Source organism: Phascolarctos cinereus, unplaced genomic scaffold (genome assembly GCF_003287225.1).
Source record: "Phascolarctos cinereus isolate Bilbo 61053 unplaced genomic scaffold, phaCin_HiC Scaffold_4;HRSCAF=312, whole genome shotgun sequence".
Taxonomy (NCBI): Eukaryota; Metazoa; Chordata; class Mammalia; order Diprotodontia; family Phascolarctidae; genus Phascolarctos; species Phascolarctos cinereus.
Window position 1 is genome coordinate 563,601,524 of NW_027555847.1, and position 20,087 is coordinate 563,621,610.

Here is a 20,087-nt window from a genome sequence, read left to right on the forward strand (position 1 = left end):
TGAGATAATATTTGTAAAAAGTGCTCAGCACACTGCCTGGCACGTAATAGGTGCTATGTAAATACTTATTTCCTTTCCTTTTGATAAATTAGTGGATGCCATTGTGTTAAATAAGATGAGATTCTGATACTATTGCTTTAAATTAGCATTATTTACAAAGAAGGCTGTATTCAGGCACTGGTCATGCTATGAAACCCAGGGCTGTACCAAGGGATGACAAGGAAGCACAACCCTACTTTGCTATAAAGGTAGCCCAACAGCTCATGTTTTCCATTCAAGAATACCTTTTCTGAAGAGTGAAACTCAATGAAAATCCCCTGTAGGTTCTTCCACATTCTGTGGAAATGCCTACATCAGAAATGCCATTAGTGTTGCTGTCTCCCAATCTACCTGAGAATGAGTTTTTCTCCTTGAGCTAGAGTGGAAATTTCTTGAGAGCAGGAATCATTTCACTTACATTTTTTGTGTCTTCAGTGCCTTGCACGTAATAGGTGGTTAATAAATGTTTGTTGTTGGATTTGGAGTGCTAGCACCTGTAGACACACAAAGAAATCAGGAACACCACTTCAATTCTGCAAATAAAAAACTTATCATATGGGGATTTTCATTTTACAAACCATGGTTCTCTTGTATAATTTAACCTGATCATAGGGAAGGAGAACAGATATCCTTTCTCTTCTAAGACTAGTTTATAGAAAATGATGCTCAGCTTTTAAGATTTTCATTGGGACCTCAGTTTCTTCAGTCTGAGTTCCAGAAAGTTAAAATAATCATTTCAAGTACAACACTGTCATAATATTTGAATGAAATAAAATCAACATGCTTGTAGGTTTTGAATTTTTAAAAGGAGAGGTCTGGACTACTTATGATCTCTAGCTATAACTCTAACAATGTTCTACCTATGTGTTAAGATACGATACCTAACTTCTTTCTGTCTCTCACACAGAATCTAAGAGTTGAAAGGGACCTCAAAAGCAATGTAGTAGAATCTGTTCCTGACCAAGAATCTTCTCTACAATATATGTGACATGTGGTCATCCTGCTTGAAGATCTTCAGCAAGGGGGTACCCAATATCCATTCCACTTTTGGATAGCTCTGGTCATTCGAAAGTTTGTCCTTACATGAAACCTAACTCTGCCTCTCTGAGCAAGCAAAACAAGTCGAACCCATTTCCATGTGACAGTCGTTGAAAATAGTTGTCATATATCTGTCCTTCATCCTCTGCCCCAATTCTTCAGTCTAATAATACCATTTCTTTTCAACTGTCCTCATATGGCATAGTACCTAGGGCCCAGTGTCTATCCTGATTGCCCTCCTTTGGGTACACTGTAGTTTGTCAGTGCCCTTTCTAAAAATTGTGGTACCTGGAACTGACTAGAACACTCCAGATGTGGTCTAACTGTAGGACAATATAAAGGAACAACTACCGCCTCATTTTGGACACCATACTTCTTAATGCAACCTAAGAGAGTAATAGCTTTTTTTGTCTACCCTATCTCACTCTGACACATATAATAACAACAACAATAAGCGGGTACATAGTGCTGTAAGGTTTGTAAGGTTTGTAAAATGTAATCATTTTACATAAATTATTTCATTTAATACAACAACCATAGGAGGTATTTCAGTTTTATAGATGGGCAAACTAAGGCTACAAGTAAGTTACTGACAATGTCACACGCTTCGTAAGTGGGAGGAAGGTTTCAACTTCCAGTCTTCCTAACTTAAAGGCCAACATTCTATCCACAGTGCCACTTTCAATCCACTGAAACCCCTAGAGTCTAGGGCCTAGATAGGGCTGGGGAACCTGCGGCCTCAAGGCCACATGTGGCCATCTAGGTCCTCAAGTGTGACCCTTTGACTGAACCCAAACATCACAGAACAGATCCCCTTAATAAAAGGATTTGTTCTGTAAAACTTGGACTCAGTCAGAAGGCCACGTGTGGCCTCAAGGCCTCAGGTTCCCCACCCCTGGCCTAGACAAACTGCCATCTAGTCATGCCTCTCCCATCTTATACTTGTGAAGTAGACCTCTTGAACTTGTATAAAATTTAACATTTTTCCCTATTACATTTAATCTTATCAACACATTTATTAGGGACCTACTATGCGTCAGGGGCTGTGCTAGGTTCTGGGGATGCAAATACAAGAGTGAGACAATTTACATTCTGCTAGAGGCATATAGCATGTTTACATATAATCTCAAATATACCACAGGATAGATATAAAACAAATACATAGTGATTTGGGTAGGGGCACTAACAACTAGGGAAATCAAGAAAAACCTCTGAAAGCTGGCATTTGAACTGCGCCCTGAGGGGAGCTAGAAGTTGTAAGATGTGGAGGTAAGGAGGAAGAGTTTTCAAGGCATGGGAAACAACCTGTGTAGAGATTTGGAGGTGGGGAAAGGAAGGCTCTGTTAGATTTGGCCCGACATTCTAGGCTTTCAAGATCTTCTGGATCCTGACTCACAGAAGAGGCTAATTAGCCCTGCTATGTTTATGTTACCTAGAAATTCAATATCCATACCATCTATGCCTTTGGTAAAAATGTTCAGTAGCACAGGGAAAAGTAATTATCACTGTATTAAAGACTGTCTTCCAAACTGACGTTGAAGTATTAATGAGCCTGGACATTCAATTGCTTTTTCATCTACCTAACTAACTTTTTGTCTAGTCCACTTCTCCTCTATCTCATCAACAAGAGTTGCAAGAAATACTTTATTGAGTGTTTTGCTAAAATCTAGGTACTGTAGGTGCAGCTAGGAACACTTACTAGCTGTGTGATCCTGGGCAAGTCACTTAACTACATTGCCTAGTCAAAAAAAAAAATCTAGGTACTGTAAACTTGAACTATACCATTTCCAACCCACTATTTTAAACTGTCAAAAAGAAAATATTAGTCTGGGATGTCTTTGATGTAGCCAGACTAACTCTTTGTGATCACTACTTCTATTTATCTCTCTAATCATAATTTTAGAATTTTGTCAGGAATTGACATCACACTTACATTTCTTTATTTTTTTTATTGGGACATCTTTCCTTTCAAGTGGCTCTTCTGTGCTCCACTATTTTTCTTTTTAAAAATTTTGATACTTTTTGTTACACCCCCTTCATTTCCAAATATGTCCTATTCTCTTCCACTCATGGAGCTATCACTTGCAACAAAGGTTTCCCCAAAAGAGAGTGAAAGAAAACAGTTCAATAAAATCTACAAACATGTTAACAATCACTGACAATAGTACAGTATTTCACTCCCAAAGGGCCCCACATCTACAAGGAAGAGAAAGAAATACATCCCAAACATTTCTTTGGGGTTAAGTTCAAGCATTACAATTATGCAGTAGTTTCACTCAGAGGCCGTTGACAGTGATTCAGCAATAATATTTGATGTAATTTATTTCAGTTCAAGCATTTATTAAGTACCTACTGTGTAGCCAGCAACATACTAGGTGCTGGAGATACAAAGACAAAAATCAAACCCTTACCCTCCAGGAACTGGAATACTACTGAGGAGAAATCACATGCACGCCAATAAGTGAACATAAAAAAATACACAAAGGAAATACAGTGTAATTTTAGTAAGGAAGAGCATGAACAGCTAGGGGACCACTGAGTGACTACAAAATAGGATGCATGAAGAGGAAGTAATGTGACTGGTAACTAGTTTGTTAGCTATTCCTTTTAGCTTTGTGTCATGTGCAGATTTAATGAGCTTGTCATCTATACCTTTATCAGAGGTTTTGATAAAAATATTAACACAGGGTCAGGCTCTCTGGGTTATTTCACTGAAGACCTCCTGCCAAGTTGGTATTGTACTATTAACAACTATTCTTTGAATCTGGCCATCCAGCCAGTTAAGAATCCATCTGATTGTATTATTATCTAATGCAGTGGTATCAAACTCAAATTGAAATGGATCCCTTGTGAGCTGTATATTGGCTTAGAAAACCATAAATTAGTATTTCCTATATTGTATTCTTATTTATCTTGTTAAATATTTCTTAATTACCTTTTAATCTGATTCCACTGCATTGGGGAGTGCTGTGGGCATTGGCCCACATGTTTTGATGCCTCTGATTTAATCCTTATCTCCATAAAAATAGCTTCATCAAAAGCTTTGCTAAAACCCAGGCACATTATATCCACAAATATTCTATTCACATACTAGTGTAGTAATTCTAGTAATTTAATTCTGTAAAAAAGAAAAATGAGGTTAGTGTAACATGACTTGATGAAGCTATGATGGCTCTTTGTAATCACTGCTTACCTTTCTAGATGTTCATCAGCCATCTCTTTAATGATCCATTCTAGAATTTCCCCAGGAATTAGAGTTAAGCTATTGGACCAATAGCTTGCCAACTCTATTCTCTTCATTTTTTGACAGTTGAGACAACATCCTGATCATCATCCCATCCACCCTCCTTATCTGTCTCTTTAGAAAGTTCCCTCAATCATGGTCATAATTATTATTTTGTCTTCAGAATTTCATCATTCAGAGCTTCCTTCCTTGGAAGGAAGACTAACTTCTTTGGAATAATTTGAGTTTGTTAAGTTCCTATCAATTACTTCTCTGAACTCTTTGAAAGTTGCCTTCCTAAAATATAGGATATGTGTCATCTATTTACTCTATCACAAACTCCTCTAAAACTTCTCCCCCAAGATTCTCATCATTTCTACTTTTGTTAATCAGTTCCTCCTTGTTAATGTAAATCAGGCATAGAATTACAATTCCCTCATTGCTTCCTTCAACTTTTGAAGGATAAAATTTTCATTAAGAAAAAGCAAGAAATAATTAGCTGTTCTTCTTTGGACAGAGACTTCTAGTTAATGTTAGACAATTAAAGTCCTCTGTCACTATTTTGTCATGCCTCCATGTGAGGCTTTTTTCTCCTCATTTCATCTTTTTACTCTTTCTGTCTAGATGGTCTGTAGTCCAGTGAGAATGTTTGCTTTTGTTTTTGCCTCCATTATCTTGATGAGATGCTCCCCACAATTCTGGTTTCTGGATTTCTTCATGAATGGGCCTGTTTAATATACAATGCTACTTGCTCCCTTCTCCTATCCTGTTTCCTTTGAATAAGTTAAGCCTTTCCAAAGTCATAAGTCATGGATCCCATCCCAACAAGTCTCCATTATACTTCTGAGGTAAAATTTTCCTTGTTGCATTAAGATTTCTATTTCATTTTGTTTACACATTCTTTGTTCATTTGTTTATAAGTATTGGAAAGCATAGGTTTCATCGCTGATTCCTTTCTTAAATTGTCTCCTGAAAACCTCTGAATGTTTCTCCTGCTATCCTTCTACTTATATTGGAGCTATAGTCTAACTGATGTAGGTAACTAATATAGCTAGGCAAGTTTCTCTCTTTTTCCTTCCTTTTCAATTTACAGCCCTTTTCATTATGTTTGCATGACTCTAGGCAAATATATTGTTATCTCGAGGTTGGAACCAAATTGTAGAGAGCTTTAAATGACTCTCTATTAAAACCTAGAGGCAACAAAGAACCACTGTAGATATTTGAGCAGGGAATTGACATAATCAGACAAGTACCTTGGAAAGATTATTTTTGCAGCTACATGGCTAGATTGGAGAGCCATGAAGCTGAGGACAGTGGGATAAATTAGAAAGCTCTTACTACATTGGCTTGTAGGTGATGAGGATCTAAATTAGAGTAGTAGCCTTGTGGCCAGAGAAAAGTAGACAGATGTAAGAAATATTATGGATGTAGAATTAATAATTGATTGGATATGGAGGAGGGGTGAGGGAGATAGAAGAGTCAAAGATGACCCCAAAGTATGAATCTTTGTGAGTAAGATAGCAGTTACCCCCATTAGAAAAAAGTTTATAAGAGGGTTGCGTATATAAGAAAGGATAATTAGCTCTATTTTAGACATGTTGAGTTTGAGATTCCTATAGAACATCCAGGAAGAAATGTCCAGTAGACAATTGATAATATAGATCTAAAGGTCAGAAGAGAGGATGAGAAAGAGCAGATCTATAGATAAATGTAAGCATTACTTAAGTAAAGGTGTTTTGGGAACTAACAAGATCATCAAAGGAGAGAGCATAGCGAAGAGAAGAGAGCACTGAACAGAGACTCAGGAGAGACTGATGATACTCCAGCAAAGGAAACAGAGAAGAAACTGTCAAAACAATAGAACCACTATAGAAAGAACTATCATGAAAACGAAGATGAAAGAGGTAGTTGGTAGCAGAGAACTCAGAAGTCCATCAGATGTCAGTTACTGGACTGAAACAAAAGGGCCCAAAGGCTTACAGTCTACTCAGTGGCCTTATGCCTATACATTATAATAATTTACTTTCTTTATGAAGATAGCTGAATGGCACTAGAAATGGCAAACACTGAACATAATTTTTTCAAAGTGAAATTGACAATATCTAAACAAAGAAATGACTGATTATCAATGTGTAAGTCACATATGCATTGACTTATTAGAGCAAAGGTCAAAATTAACATCAAATTAGAATAAAGGAAAAATGAGAAGAAAATACTATATGCAGTTACAGTAAATCCAATCTGACCTATTTAGATGATCTTTGGATGCCAGGAAATGGAAAACAGATAAAGGAAAAGACATTGACATCTACTAATATATTCATTATCCACAGAATTTTAACCAATGTGAAGAAATTACTATAACAAGAAAGTCGGAAGAGCCAATGAAGCACTCCAGGCAACAAAGATTTTAGACTTTTTGATGAGAGGAGAAACGTGGCAGCCAAAAACTACACCAGCTTAGATTATAAACTGAATTTCAAAATGTTACAAAGGAAGATGGTTCAACATTATTAATTCACAAAACAACAAAAGGCAATGGAGGGGAAAACATCTGCAAAAAGCTTGGCATGAAGCCAAACTAAGGCAGGTGGTCACAAGAACATTTATAGATGAACTTAAAAGGAACATGACAAACAGACACAAAATAGATCATCTTGTTCATGGTTTTCATCATTGATAACAATGGAATGATCATATTTGGTCTCTAACAGCATAATCCTAAAGAAGATGAAATAAAAGAATTAGAAGGATCATATAAAATAAAGAAGGTATCTGGAAGTGACTTAATTTTGAAACCAGTGTGATAAAATTTTAAGATGTCTGCAAGAGGGAAAGATCTATAATAATTAGAAAAATCATGGACATGTAATGCAGAGGACATTAGTAACTACCAGTCCATATATCTACTTACCCGTTTCCAAAAAAATATGAAAACAATCTTCATACATACTGAGATTATCCTTTTAAGATAGATGAAAAGTTAACAAAGTGACTTTTGCAAACAGTTTTTGTACATTAAAACCCTATTAGAGTCACAGGTTACTGATGGATTTAGAGATTACAAGATCCCATTGTGTTTGTTATTATAAAAAATTTGAATTGGTAGAATAAAACACAGTCTTAACGTCTCCCAACAAAGGGTTTCCCATGCATGTGTTAAGATCATAAATAGTTCCTTGGTCATTGTAACTAAGGAAATGACTTTGTTCTCCGGCCCTCTGATTATTAATATGAAAAAGGTTTATAAAAGCAACATATGCTCTTTGAAAAAGTGCTCACCACTTTCATGAAAGATATCCTGTGAAGAATTCAAATATATGTAAGAGGGATTTGTGCAATGATATTATGCTGATTGTAGCAAGCCCCAGAAAATTACAGAGCTTTAAATAAATTAGGGCTTGTTAGTATAATGGAATATTAAGGTTCTATTATAATGATAAATGCCAGTAATACATAAGGACTTGTATGAAGTGATACAAAGCAAGATGTAAATTGACTATAACTATATAAAAGAAAGAAAAGAAAGCCAGAATTAATGGAACATACTTAAGAAAGATTTGAGGAGATAACAGAGTAAAAGCATTTTCTTTGCTTGTTGATTGTTCATTGATTTTGTTCTTCCCAGTTTTTAATGCTGTGGAGGGTTTTTTTTTTACTTTTTTTTCTTCCTTTTTGTTCATTTTTATGTTTATAATAAAAATAATTTAAAATATTTAATAGAATATTATAGAACTTCAGTGATATTCACAATGATTGAAAAGGGGTCAGCCTCATAATATATGTGGGAAAAAATAAATAGCTGGGGAATGGTTCCTATCCAGACTATGATATGTAGTTGGATGGGCAGCTCATTTGATTAGTCTACCTGTATAAATGTCTTGGATAGGAACACTAGCTGGACCCAGAAGTAAACAGGAAGAAGATTCTGGAATACATTGCATTTGGAAATTGATCTCCTTTCAGAAGTCCCAAGCTATATCCTGGCACAAACTCCTATCTTTTTTTTTTTTAACACTGGTATTTCTCAAGTCATTTGTATCTCTCTCAATCTTGAGACACTGCAGTCTACAAAAGAATCAAATTTCACAAGACCTAAAGGGTAACAGAAACATTTGGTGTCCATAAATAAGCTACAGAAGGACGTTATCAATGAGACCTTGAGCATAAGAAGCAATATGATAAATATTGCCAAAAAAACATCTGGCCAGAAAAGGAGGCAGGTTATTGATACATCAAAAGAATGGATCATACTGTGCTGGTACTCATGGAATGTTAAAGGGCCTTCAGAAAGGCCTCTAGGATATTGGGTAGATCCCCTTTGGAGGATTTATGAGAGGACAGAAACAAAATTCGTACAGTTTGCAAAATTGTGAATGGGTTGTGATCAGCATTGTTGAAGGGAATACTCAATTAGTAAAAATCATAGCTCTCTTAAAGCGTTGAAGCACGTTTGCTAGGAATCTAGCAGATCTTATAATAATTTTAAAAAAACCTTGAAACTGAAAAGGAAGGGAGAAATACTGCCTCCCTAACCCTTCTAGACAGTAGTTACAGTATGGAATGAAGAGCAGAGATACCCAGAAGCTCACAGGAGACAAAATCCAAAAAAGGAGCCAGGAGTAAAACCCATTGCTTCAGTGTTCTATGTACAAATGCACAAAGTCTGGGTAGCAAGCAAGATGACCTAGAAGATTCTAATTCAAGAAAGCAAATTGGATTTTGTAAGTAATATCACTGAGATGTGGTGGATTGAGATCCATAAGTAGACTATGCTTCTGTAAAGTAAACCTTATTCTTTTAGACTAGACCTATGGTTTTAAAAGCATAAGAATCTCCCAGTAAGGAATTTCCTCCTACCAAGGCAGATTAGTACTTTCTTTGCAACCTATAGTCTTAGAAGAATTGCCTGAGGATCCTGAGAGGTTAAGTGACTTGCCCATGATCACAGAATCAGTGTATGGCAGTGGCAGAACTGAAACCCAGGTTTTCTTGAATTTAAAGCTAACTCTATCCTCTGTCTCTCCTTGTATATTGTATTATTATATTAAGATGTTGTATTCATGCAGGAAAATCTAGAAACTTGAGTAGGGAATGTATTTGGATGAACACAAAGGTAGTGATATTGTGATTGGGCTCTCGCTGTCTCTCTGTCTCTCTCTCTGACAAAATCAGAGTAGCTAATATTTTATTTTACCTTGATGATAATTTTATCCTTCAAAACCTAGAACTAAGATAAGAACTTCTATTCTAGATTTGCCTCATTAACCAGGAGGAACTGATTGCTGGAATAGAAATGAAGAGAACCTTGTGGGATAGTGATCACTTACTCCACCTTAAAATTTGTGGTGGAGGAGAGTCAGGACTAGTTTGACATGTATCTTGGATTTTTGAAAGGGCAGGTTTCAAAGGTTAAGCGAAAATGATAGGTAAAATTCCATGGAATAAGAGCCCTTATACAGAGAAAGTCAAAGAGATTGGAAATTCTCAAGAATGAAATTCAGAACAGTTCTGATAAGGAAAAAGAGAATTGTCTAAAGAGACTGATATGGATGCATGAGGAACTCGCTGACCAGTATAGAAACTAGAAAGAAACCTTAAGTGTGTCTAGTTCTCTCTAAACCAGTTGTGGATCAACTACACATATCTAGTTCTTGTTTTAATGAGAGCCAAGACTGACCCAGGCCTTCATTGGCGGTCAGAGAAACATATGGCCACCTGAGTGGAGTTTTTAGATTTGGGGTTTGGGGCAGGAACTGAATGAAAATTGCTTTTTGTGGTTCTTGTGACTAAGTAATACAGTGCCATTGACATGCTTTTCTTTATGTTACTACTTTGACTAAAACTTTTATAAAGTAATGACATCAGTAGAGGTGATTTAATGAAGCACAGCTCAAAGGGGCAGAAAGGAAATTGTGAGTGAGGGCAAATGAGCTAAGTTATTTAGTGGATGTATTCACACACAGGCCTACCCCAAAACTCAGACATAAGGACCTGACAGCACTCATGTAGGGGTGGATTTATTGTTCAGTCATTTTCAGTTGTGTTCTACTCTTCCTGACCCTATTTGGGGTTTTCTGGGCAAAGACAGTGAAATGGTTTGCCATTTTCTTCTCCAGCTCATTTTATAGATGAGGAAACTAAGAAGTGACTTGCCCAGGGTCACATAGCTGGTAAGTATCTGAGGCTGGATTTGAATGTAGGTCCTCTTGACTCCAAGGCTGGCACTCTATCCACTGTGTCACCTACCTGCCCCACATAGGGCAGTTGGCAACCAACTGTCCCAAGTGCTTCAAGAAAGTAGGTAGTTTGGCTTGGCCAGTGCCACACCAAGCACCTTTTGGAGTTGGTGGTCACTGCACCAAGTAATTAGGGACATAGTAAAGACCTAGCTGCTCTTGAATAGTTCAAGTCACTTTGCCCAGATAAACTCCATTCTAGGGTATTTTAATAACTGACAGATATTATTGTTCAACCACTATCTGTGATCTTTGAAAGGTTACGGAAAATAGCAGGACTGGAAAAGGACAAATGTTCTAATTTTCAAAAAGGAGAGAACAATAATGTTTGCAAACTAATGTTTGCCGGTGAGACTGAAGTCAACTCCAGGCAAAATTCTGGAATATGTTATTAAAAGATGGTTAGTTAACATCTAGGAAAAAAAAGCGATCAAAAAGAACCCATCTTGTTTCTCAAAAAATGGGTCATATCAGACCAAAAATGTTTTTATTACAATTTTACTGATTTAGTATATCAGGGAGATGTTGTTAATGTAATTTACCTAAATTATCTTAGCAATGTATTTGACATAGCTTCTTATGCTATTCTTGAGGAAAAGATGCAAAGAGATGGACTAGATGATACAATTAGGTTGTTTGGAATTAGCTGAATGGCCAAAGCCAAAGAATAGTTATTAATGGGTCCATGTCAACTTGGAAGAATATCTCCTCTGGAATGCCCCAGGATTTTGTACCTAACTCTGTACTGTTTTAACATTTTTCTCAATGATAAAATGATTGGATTTTGTCAATGATTAGATAAAAGCATAGATGACATTGTTTACCAAATTGGCAGTTACAGCATACTAGAAGAGATACCTAACACTGGATGAAAGAGAATCAAAATAAATTCTTACAGCCTAGAAAACTACATCAAATCTACTGAGATTAAATTTAACAAGAGTAAATATAAAGTTTGCATTTAAGTTCCAAAAATAACTTTACAAGTACGAGATGAAGAAAATACATCTAGATAACAATTTTGCCTGAAAAAGACCTAAGGCTTTTAGTTCAGTGTGTTATGCCAACCAAAAAAGCTAACGTGATCTTGGAGTGCCGTAAGAGAAGGATGACATCAAACTGCATAGGTAACAATCCAGCTGTACTGGGACCTGGCCAGGCCACATTTGAAGTATTATATTTAACTCTGAATGCCTCATTTGGAAAGGACGTTGACAAGCAGTAGAGCTCTAAAGCATAGAAAAAGGCCTTGAGATTATTCCATGTAAAAATCAAAGGAACACAAGATGGTTAGCCTGGAAGAGAAAAAAGACTTAGGTGGGATATGATTGTTATCTCAATTATTCGAAGGGCTGTCAAGTGGAAAAAAGAAAAGATTTGTTCTGCTTGGCCCTAATGTGCAGAACTGGAGTGACTGGTGGAAGCTTCAAATTTAGTGTGATGAAAGGAAGTACTTCCTTACCATTAGAGCTGTCGAAAAATGGAATGAGCTTACTTGGGTAGCTGTAAGTTCCTGCTTCCTGGAGATCTTTAGTCAAAGACTAGAGGACCACTTTCCAGTTATTCCTATTCAGCTGTGGGCTAAACTAGATGGCTTCTGAAATTATTTCCAACTGATTCTGATGCTCAATCTGCCAGTACTATCATCTGCATTGAAAAGAATCAGCAAGATATCTATAAACTATATCAAATTACTTATTATCTCAAGGAGAGGGGAAAGAAGAAGGGATGGGAGAGAACTCAGATTTTTAAAAAAAACATGTTAAAAATTGTTTTTACATGTAATTGGGAAAAAATTCATAAAAAATTAAAGTCAGGAAGGTCATTTTTTTCAAATCTCTGTAAAAGAGTTACAAAAACAATTCTTGCTGACTACTGCAGCTAAGAGAATACTGCTTGTATTTTTAATGAACTAAAATCCATTAAGTAATTTCAAATTGTCATCATTTAAAAAAAATAATTTCAGCAATTGAATTTTTTCAAGGAATTTTATCAGAGTTTAACATTTTTACTCAGGGACCAGTGCTAATAACATCTTAAAATATTTTATTTTTACAAAGTGCTATTTGAATATTTCTAGAACATTAGTTATTGTTAACTATATATGTGTATATATATATATATGTGTGTGTGTGTGTGTGTGTATATATATATATATATAAAGTTAACATGGTAGCATTCATTGTTCAAAAACAAAGTGAGGACACTGTTTTCAATACCTGAAAACATTTTAACCTAAAATTCTTTCCATTCTTGGTTTGAGAGTGCTTGTTTTATCATTCTTCAACAGTTATGTTTATCTTCTAACCTTTGAAATTACTGTCTTGCCTTTTTAAGGTGTCAATCCTAAGAATGTGTCTTTGTTGACCCATGGAAAAGAAGGAAATCCATATACCTGGAATAATTCAATATTTTCCAAACCACTGGGGCCCATTGGTGCAGGACTTGCTTTCAACAGGTCTAATGCAGGTAAAGGAGGAGATCACACTCAAATATTTCCCCCATTTTTTCCCTAGGATTTTTTGCCTTAGCAAGATTTTAGAACATGGACTATATACAGAGATATTTTGGAATGAAGTCAAAGCACCAGCTTCAGCTTTTAAGATTTAGCTGTGTGATGATTAGTCAACCATTTTATACTGATTAGATGTCAGTCTAGAGCCAACAGGGCATAAAGAGCCAGCTTAGGAGTCAGGAAAACCTCAGGTCCAAGCCTAGCCTCTGACACATACTAGCCATTGTGACCATAGGTAGGTCATTTGATCATTCAGTACTCTAAGCAACTCCTTAAGAGTTGCCAGTGTGCATCAGTGAAGGGAATTCCCCACACTGAAGCAATTATATGTGTCCAAAGAAATAAATAAAAGATTGTAGCATTTTGATTTTACTCAGGTGTTTTCCATTAGTGGTCAATATGAAGCAATTCATCTTCAAAGTTATTACCAATCATACTCTTTGCTTCTTCATTAGTAAACAAGAGTATAATTGAAAATAACATCTGCTGTGGTTACTTACTGCATAGAGAACTGACATCAGACTTGTCCCCAAGGACACTCACTTGTTTTCAAAGGTTGACTTTTCTTTATCTTTTTCAAAACTCATTCATTCATTCAATAAGTCTTTATTAAATGTCTCTGATGAATAAGGTGCTACGCTAGGTGCTTAGGGATACAGTGACAAAAAAGAACAAAGTCACTCCCTCGAGAAGCTAATGTGTCACTGGGGGACACCATATGCCGTGATTGTGATATATAATCTGAGGCCAGAGAGAGCACTAACAACACTGGGACCATGAAATGCTTCCCTTGGGTTAGGGGTTCTTTACCTGGTGTCCATGAACTTATTATTCTTAAGAAAATATTTTGATAGCTACATTTCAATATAATATAATAAATTCTTTGTAATCCTGTGTTTTATGCCTTTAAAAACATTACCCTGAGAAGGTTCCATAGGCTTCACCAGACTGCTAAATGGGTCCATGAAAAGACAAAAGGTTAAAAACCACCACCTTAGGAGGGGGTATTTAAGTTGAGATTAAAGGAAACTAAGGATTCTAGGAATGGGGTTAAGGTGAGTTTATGTAGGACATCCATAGGCACAAATATGGGAGATAGAATACAGATTTGTAGAAAAATGCAGATAAAAGAGTTCTACTTAAGTACACACAGTTTGGCTAAAATGTACAGTGTATGAAATGTAGTAATATGAAAATAAGTGTGGAAAGGTAAACTAGAGCCAGACTGTGAAGGGCTTTAATTCCTACCTAGGAGTTTGTATTTCATTCTAGAGGCAATAGGAAGCCATTGAAGATTCTTGAGCAAGAATAACATGACCATATCTGTGCATTAGGAAGATTATTTTGGGAATTATATGAATGATGAATTACAGAGGGGAGAGGCTACAGTTAAGAAATGTACTGATTTAGGAGACTGTTGTAATAGTCCAGATGAGAATTAATGAGGTCCTGAATAGGGGAGTGGCCATGTGAATGAAAGAAAGGCCAGATATGAAATATATGAATATAGAATTTACAAGATTTGGCAACTGATTCAATACAGAGATGAGCGAGAATGAATAATTAACGATAACTTTGAGGTTGTAAGCCTGTATAACTAGAAGGATGGTGCCCTCCGCAGAAATAAGAAAGTCTAATGGAGGGCAAAGTTTAGAAGATGAAGGTAATGAGTTCCATTTGGGATATGTTGACTTTTATATGCCTACTAGTTATCTATTTGGAGATGTCCAGCAGCTGGTTGGTGATGTGGACTGTTCCACATTTCATTCTGTTCATTCTTTCCTTTCATCTGCCTTCCCTATAGAAGAAAGCATAATTAAACCAATTGAAAAGCTATCATGCAAAGAAATGTTACCTGAAAAAATAGAGGAAGCAAAAGGTAATACTTGGTTATTAGAGGTTGGTGTATTTTGTTAATTGTATTTGTTAATTTTTCTTTTCTCTGCTTGCTTTGTACTCAAAACTGGCTTACCGCTACATAGACTTCACATTTCAACCATTCATAAAGCAACCAGGCTTTTTTCATTAACTTTAGATAGCTAATTTTTGTCTGTTGAGCTCTTACAATGAGATTGGCTAGATGGCTAGAGCCCTTCTGTATCATTTAATACAAAACTAAAGAGTGTCTCCTTCACTTCTCTTCTCAGTAAAGGAATTGCTAAAGAAGAGTCTGGAAATAATGAAATAATAATCCCTCTTGTAAAATCCTTGGACAGGGGGAAGGAAGGAAGCTTCATTGGTTTTGTTTAATGTCTCCTTTCAGTCTTTCTCTCCTTTCTCTTCTCAGTCTCTTTTCCTTCCATAATCTCTTCCCTCCCTTCCCTGCAAGACATCCAAGACCATAATAACCTGGGAAGAGAATAGATCTGCTTCTGAGAGATAGGATTGGAAGACAGAAGGAAATGTGGCACAGAGGGAGATAGGGAAGGGATAGAGAAGAGGGGTGCTTTAACTAGAAACAATCTTGAGGAAATAAATATTGTTGGATACAATAGCAGTAATTCTGTGATTGACAAATCTTTCCACATATTCTACCCTATTTTCCCATATTAAATGATGGCTGTTCAAAGAAATCTAATTCAGCTAAAAAATATAAAAACTATTATATTTGAATTATAAAGCTATTATATTTTATATTTTTGCCAATGCAGATAAAAGAGTTCTACTTAGTACACACAGCCATGTTTAAAAAGTAACTTAACTAGATGAGGTAATGTGCAAGTGTAAATTTTATACTTTTGATAATAATAATGCTTGAAAATTATGAACATCTCTGTCTAGTTTGTTGTCCTAATATACTCCCTATTGAAAATCATCCTAAAATGTTTTTGGCTTGTCCATAATCTGACTGTAAAACTTCATACTATGTCAATAGGAAAATTTGGAAGTTATACTACTTATAATCAGCCAGGATATATCCCTTCATTTCACAAAAAAGAAGTTGGCTCAGCTGGCCAAAGGATACACTTAGCACCTCTTGGTCCCACGACTTCAGGTAAGAAGTGTCCTACTATGTAAATTTTAAGCTACAGATTATATAATTGCTATTTCGTGGAGGCTAAAAGCACTTGGACAAATCAAAAGCCCTTTGTTCATTTTAAGTTTGTTTACATTGATTCAGTCACTACTTTGCTAACAGAGTTCTGTTTGTTCCTTAGCAAAAGGTCCCTTGTTCTGGGCAACCCCTAATAGGTTGGTCTGGGTCTCACAATAGGCTTCAGGAGATCACAGGATTTAGAACTGGAAAGAACCCCCTTCCCCACATTTCACCAGTAAAGAAACAGAAACCCAGAGAGGTGAGGAGATTTTGCTCAAGATCCCGTAATTAAGTGGCTTTTCTCTATATCCACATCCCTTAGTACACAAAAGCTGTGAAATCCAGACATCCGATGACTTTTATTTTCCAGAGTTAGCCCTCAGAGGGTCTTCTCTTCCCTCAAAAAAAAAAAGTTACCCCTTATACCAGGCGGCAATAGTGTTCCTTGGCCATCCAGCTTCAGGGCATAAGCTTTGTCTGTGGTTCAAGATGGAGCCTCTGTGTTTGAGGTCACTTAGATTTAATCATAAATTCTCAACACTGGGCAGCTAGATGGCACAGTGGATAGAGCACTTGCCCTGGAGTCAAGAACACCTGAGGTCAAATCTGGCTTCAGACACATAACACTTACTAGCTGTGTGACCCTGGGCAAGTCACTTAACCCCATTGCTTAGCCAAAAAAAAAAAAACCTCTACACTTTTACGTATAAAATTAAGCATACATTAAAGTGGTACTTTTATAGCAAAAAAAGCATATTTTAGCTTGATATGAGGAAAAAACCTTCCCAATTATAGCAGTACAGATGTGGAGTAGTCTGCCTAGGAAAGCAGTGAGTTCCCCATCCCTAAAACTGGTCAAGAGGAGAACAGATGATACCTAGTCAGATAGGGATGTTGTAGAAGGGGGATTCATGTTCATGTATAGTTTGAGCTGGATGGTCTTTGAGATGTCCCTTCCAACTCTGAAATCCAGTCACTTTTCAAAAATCTACTCTAAAACATAATTCATTATTTCTGCAGGAAGTCCGTTTATCCTGCCCCAAATATTATACATTGACTCTAATCAGAATTTCTAACCTTATTAACTCATCCTTCTATCTTAATTTAGAGTTAAAACTTTCTTTGGGTTTGCACTTGACTCTAGCATCTGGTACAGTTTGACCTTCTAGTTCCTCCAGAACACTAATCCTTCTGCTTATGGTCTTTATCAAAACCACTGATTGAAAGTTTCAAAACTTATCAAAAGAAAGACCTTGGACAAATCACCTCGCTTCTTTGGGACCCAGTTTCTTCACCTGTTAAGTAATGGATTAGTCTAGATAACGAGGAAGGTTCCTCTCCTGTCTATAATTATTAACATATTAGATAACCACTCTTGCTTTAAAAAAAAAAAGATCCTCTGGCTTCCTGCTCTAAGTTCTTTTCTTTTCTGCTTCCAGTGAAAAAGGAGGAAAAAGAGAAATAGATATATATAGCTATGCTTCACCCCTGGGTCTAAAACTAGCATCTTTGTCTGCCATCCTTTGGTTCAAAAACTAAAGAGCTTCTCCTTCCTTTATTTTTTCAGACTGAGAGAGTTTTTAAATATGATTTCATGTAATGGAAGCTTGTTTAAACTAATTTGTGTACCATTTTAAATTAGTTCATTAGGCCCAGAGCCAAGGTGGTCTAGTAACACCCACTGGCAACTTTTTTTCCCCATTATGGACATTTAAACCAATTATATCCCTTAAAATAGACTCAAACATTTAAATAAAATTAAACAAAATTAAACAAAGTAAACTGGTTTCATTACTTAAGCCATTACTTTATTCTCTAAGAGTAATACACCACAGTCAGGGTTTGGAGACTTTAAAATATAAAAAGTCCTGGGCTCCTCTGTTTAATTTTTATATTTTACATAAAATAGAACTGCTTGATGGAAATTTAAATGACTATGCTCAGTTGACCTTATTTGTGAAAAAAAATTGCTGAAGGAGAGTAGATAATTATTTTATATAGAAATGATTACCATAAGAAATATTACAATAAATCAGCCTTGTAAGGAGTCATTTACCTTAGCTGAGTAGCAATTTGTAGTTGATAATAATGCTTTTTTCCTTAATTAACTATATATATTTTAATACCTGGGTACAGAGTTGGAACTAGGTGTAGGATAAGGTAGGCATTGCCTAGTTGAAGTATGTGGCAGGGCACTGAGGACAGTTTTTAATATTATTTGTAAATAAATGCTTATATTTTTAACACCGGAAAATTCCAACATTAAACACTGTATGTGTTACAGTGAATCCTCCTGGACAATAGTGTATTGGGTAGGGGATACAGAATGTCATTTTCAAACCTTGCCTAGAGTCCATGGATACTTTGCCCTGCCCTGCCTCCTGTAGGAATAATCAGCTATTAAAAACACAGTATTTGTTAAGATTACATTTTTAAACCAATATGAATGTCATAATTCATATATTCATTGTTCTATCAGGTTATCATGCTTATTCCTGTTTCCTTTTTCCAAAGTAAATGTTATCTTATAATTTTTCATCTCTTCATTTACTCTGCCTATCAGATAAATCTACAGATGGTGGTAGGAGGAAAGGTAAAAAAAAGAAGTAAATGTTAATCACTCTCAAGTGATAACCTTAGAAAAACATTATGTGTAAGAGAAGTGTCTTCCAGTGCTCCCACTTTTGTGAGTCTCCCACAAGAAAATAAAACCAGGTCATTACCATATTTACTCAGATATTTTCCCCCTCTTGTATTTTCTTGCTCTCTTCCTTCTTTCCCCTCACCCAATTTTGAGAAGAAAATCAAGAAAAATCCTCCGTTGTCCACCAGGATCACACACATTTACACATTTTTCTTTCTTCTCTGCTCTGGAATGGCAATCCTGGCTGCCAGGAGAAGGTCTTTGGGCTTTAAGAACTTCAGTCAATTTCACAGTTCAAAGAAGCTTCTTGTTTCAAGTGGAATATCCTTGGCAAGGCAGACAGAATGTTTAAATTAAGGCCTTATCATGACCCCTCCATCACAAGACTGCTTGCCAGTAAGTAGCTCAGGAGGCTGAGGGAAAAGAGCAGACTGAATCGGCATTCATTTCTTTATCTCTATGCAACAGTGCCTCTGCCTCCAGCACTCTGAGGTTGTTGGCAGATTGACAAAGAGACAAGGTGTTTCCAGCCCTGCCAAGAGATACTGAAGCAGTTATCTAGGGATTTTAGTAGCTGTTTCCTCCCACCCTCCCCCTCAGACCAATGGTACATATGTACCACATCAACAATTTCTAAGGAAAAAAATCCTAGATGTCAACACCACCATTTAATCTGTTTTCCCAATGATTTCCTCTCTGAAGCACCTTTCTCAATCTTTCTCAGATAACTTAGCAGACACAGATACCTGTCTGGGTGCCCCTATGATACTTTTTCCCTCCTCACTCCCCAATACTCAGATCTTTTCTGCTGTTGTGTCCCTTCCAGTCCCACCACCTAAATGTACCTGTCATATCTTCTAACTCCAGCATTTAAATGAACTCATCGAATATCTCATCCACTCAGGCCCAGGGCATTAGCTAGCTATATTATAATGTCTCATGATCTCTCCATAATGTGAAAGGCACCTTCATGGAAAATTAATAGATGTGCATTTTAACTTCTGGGGATACTATCCCTCACCTTTGTTGTCTAACCTGTCAGTGATTTTAGGGTTGGAAATTTCAAGCCAAATAAGAAAGGAGAATTAGCATCATGTTAGGCAAGTGAGAGAAATTTTCCAGGCAGTCATTGCCTTTCAACCACTTATCATATATCACAATTCATGGTCTGTGCTACCTGGGTATAATATAATGTGGAGAGTTCCACACTTTTTCGCTCTAAGTCTTTTTCACTCTAAGCTAAGAGTGGCAGAAGACTAGGATTCAGATGCTCACATAATTCCCCCCACACACCCTGTTTTAGAATGAAAGTATCGGAGAGAAATAGGGGAAATTATGCGAGGAAATACGGT

General features: G+C 36.4%; 1 protein-coding gene across 7 annotated transcripts in view; it reads left to right on the forward strand.

Moving 5' to 3' along the window:
- MAK (male germ cell associated kinase) overlaps positions 1-20,087 on the forward strand; it is a 78,575-nt gene that overhangs the window by 55,551 nt on the left and 2,937 nt on the right. For 5 of the 7 annotated variants that reach the window (XM_021009879.2, XM_021009886.2, XM_021009880.2 and 2 more), the window contains 3 exons: positions 12,877-13,008; positions 14,859-14,933; positions 15,930-16,049. In XM_021009879.2, coding sequence (XP_020865538.1) covers positions 12,877-13,008; positions 14,859-14,933; positions 15,930-16,049 — 327 coding nt within the window. Of the gene's footprint in view, positions 1-12,876; positions 13,009-14,858; positions 14,934-15,929; positions 16,050-18,654; positions 18,685-20,087 lie in introns of all 7 variants that reach the window. The other 2 variants (XM_078153611.1, XM_021009883.2) reach the window with 2 other exon arrangements.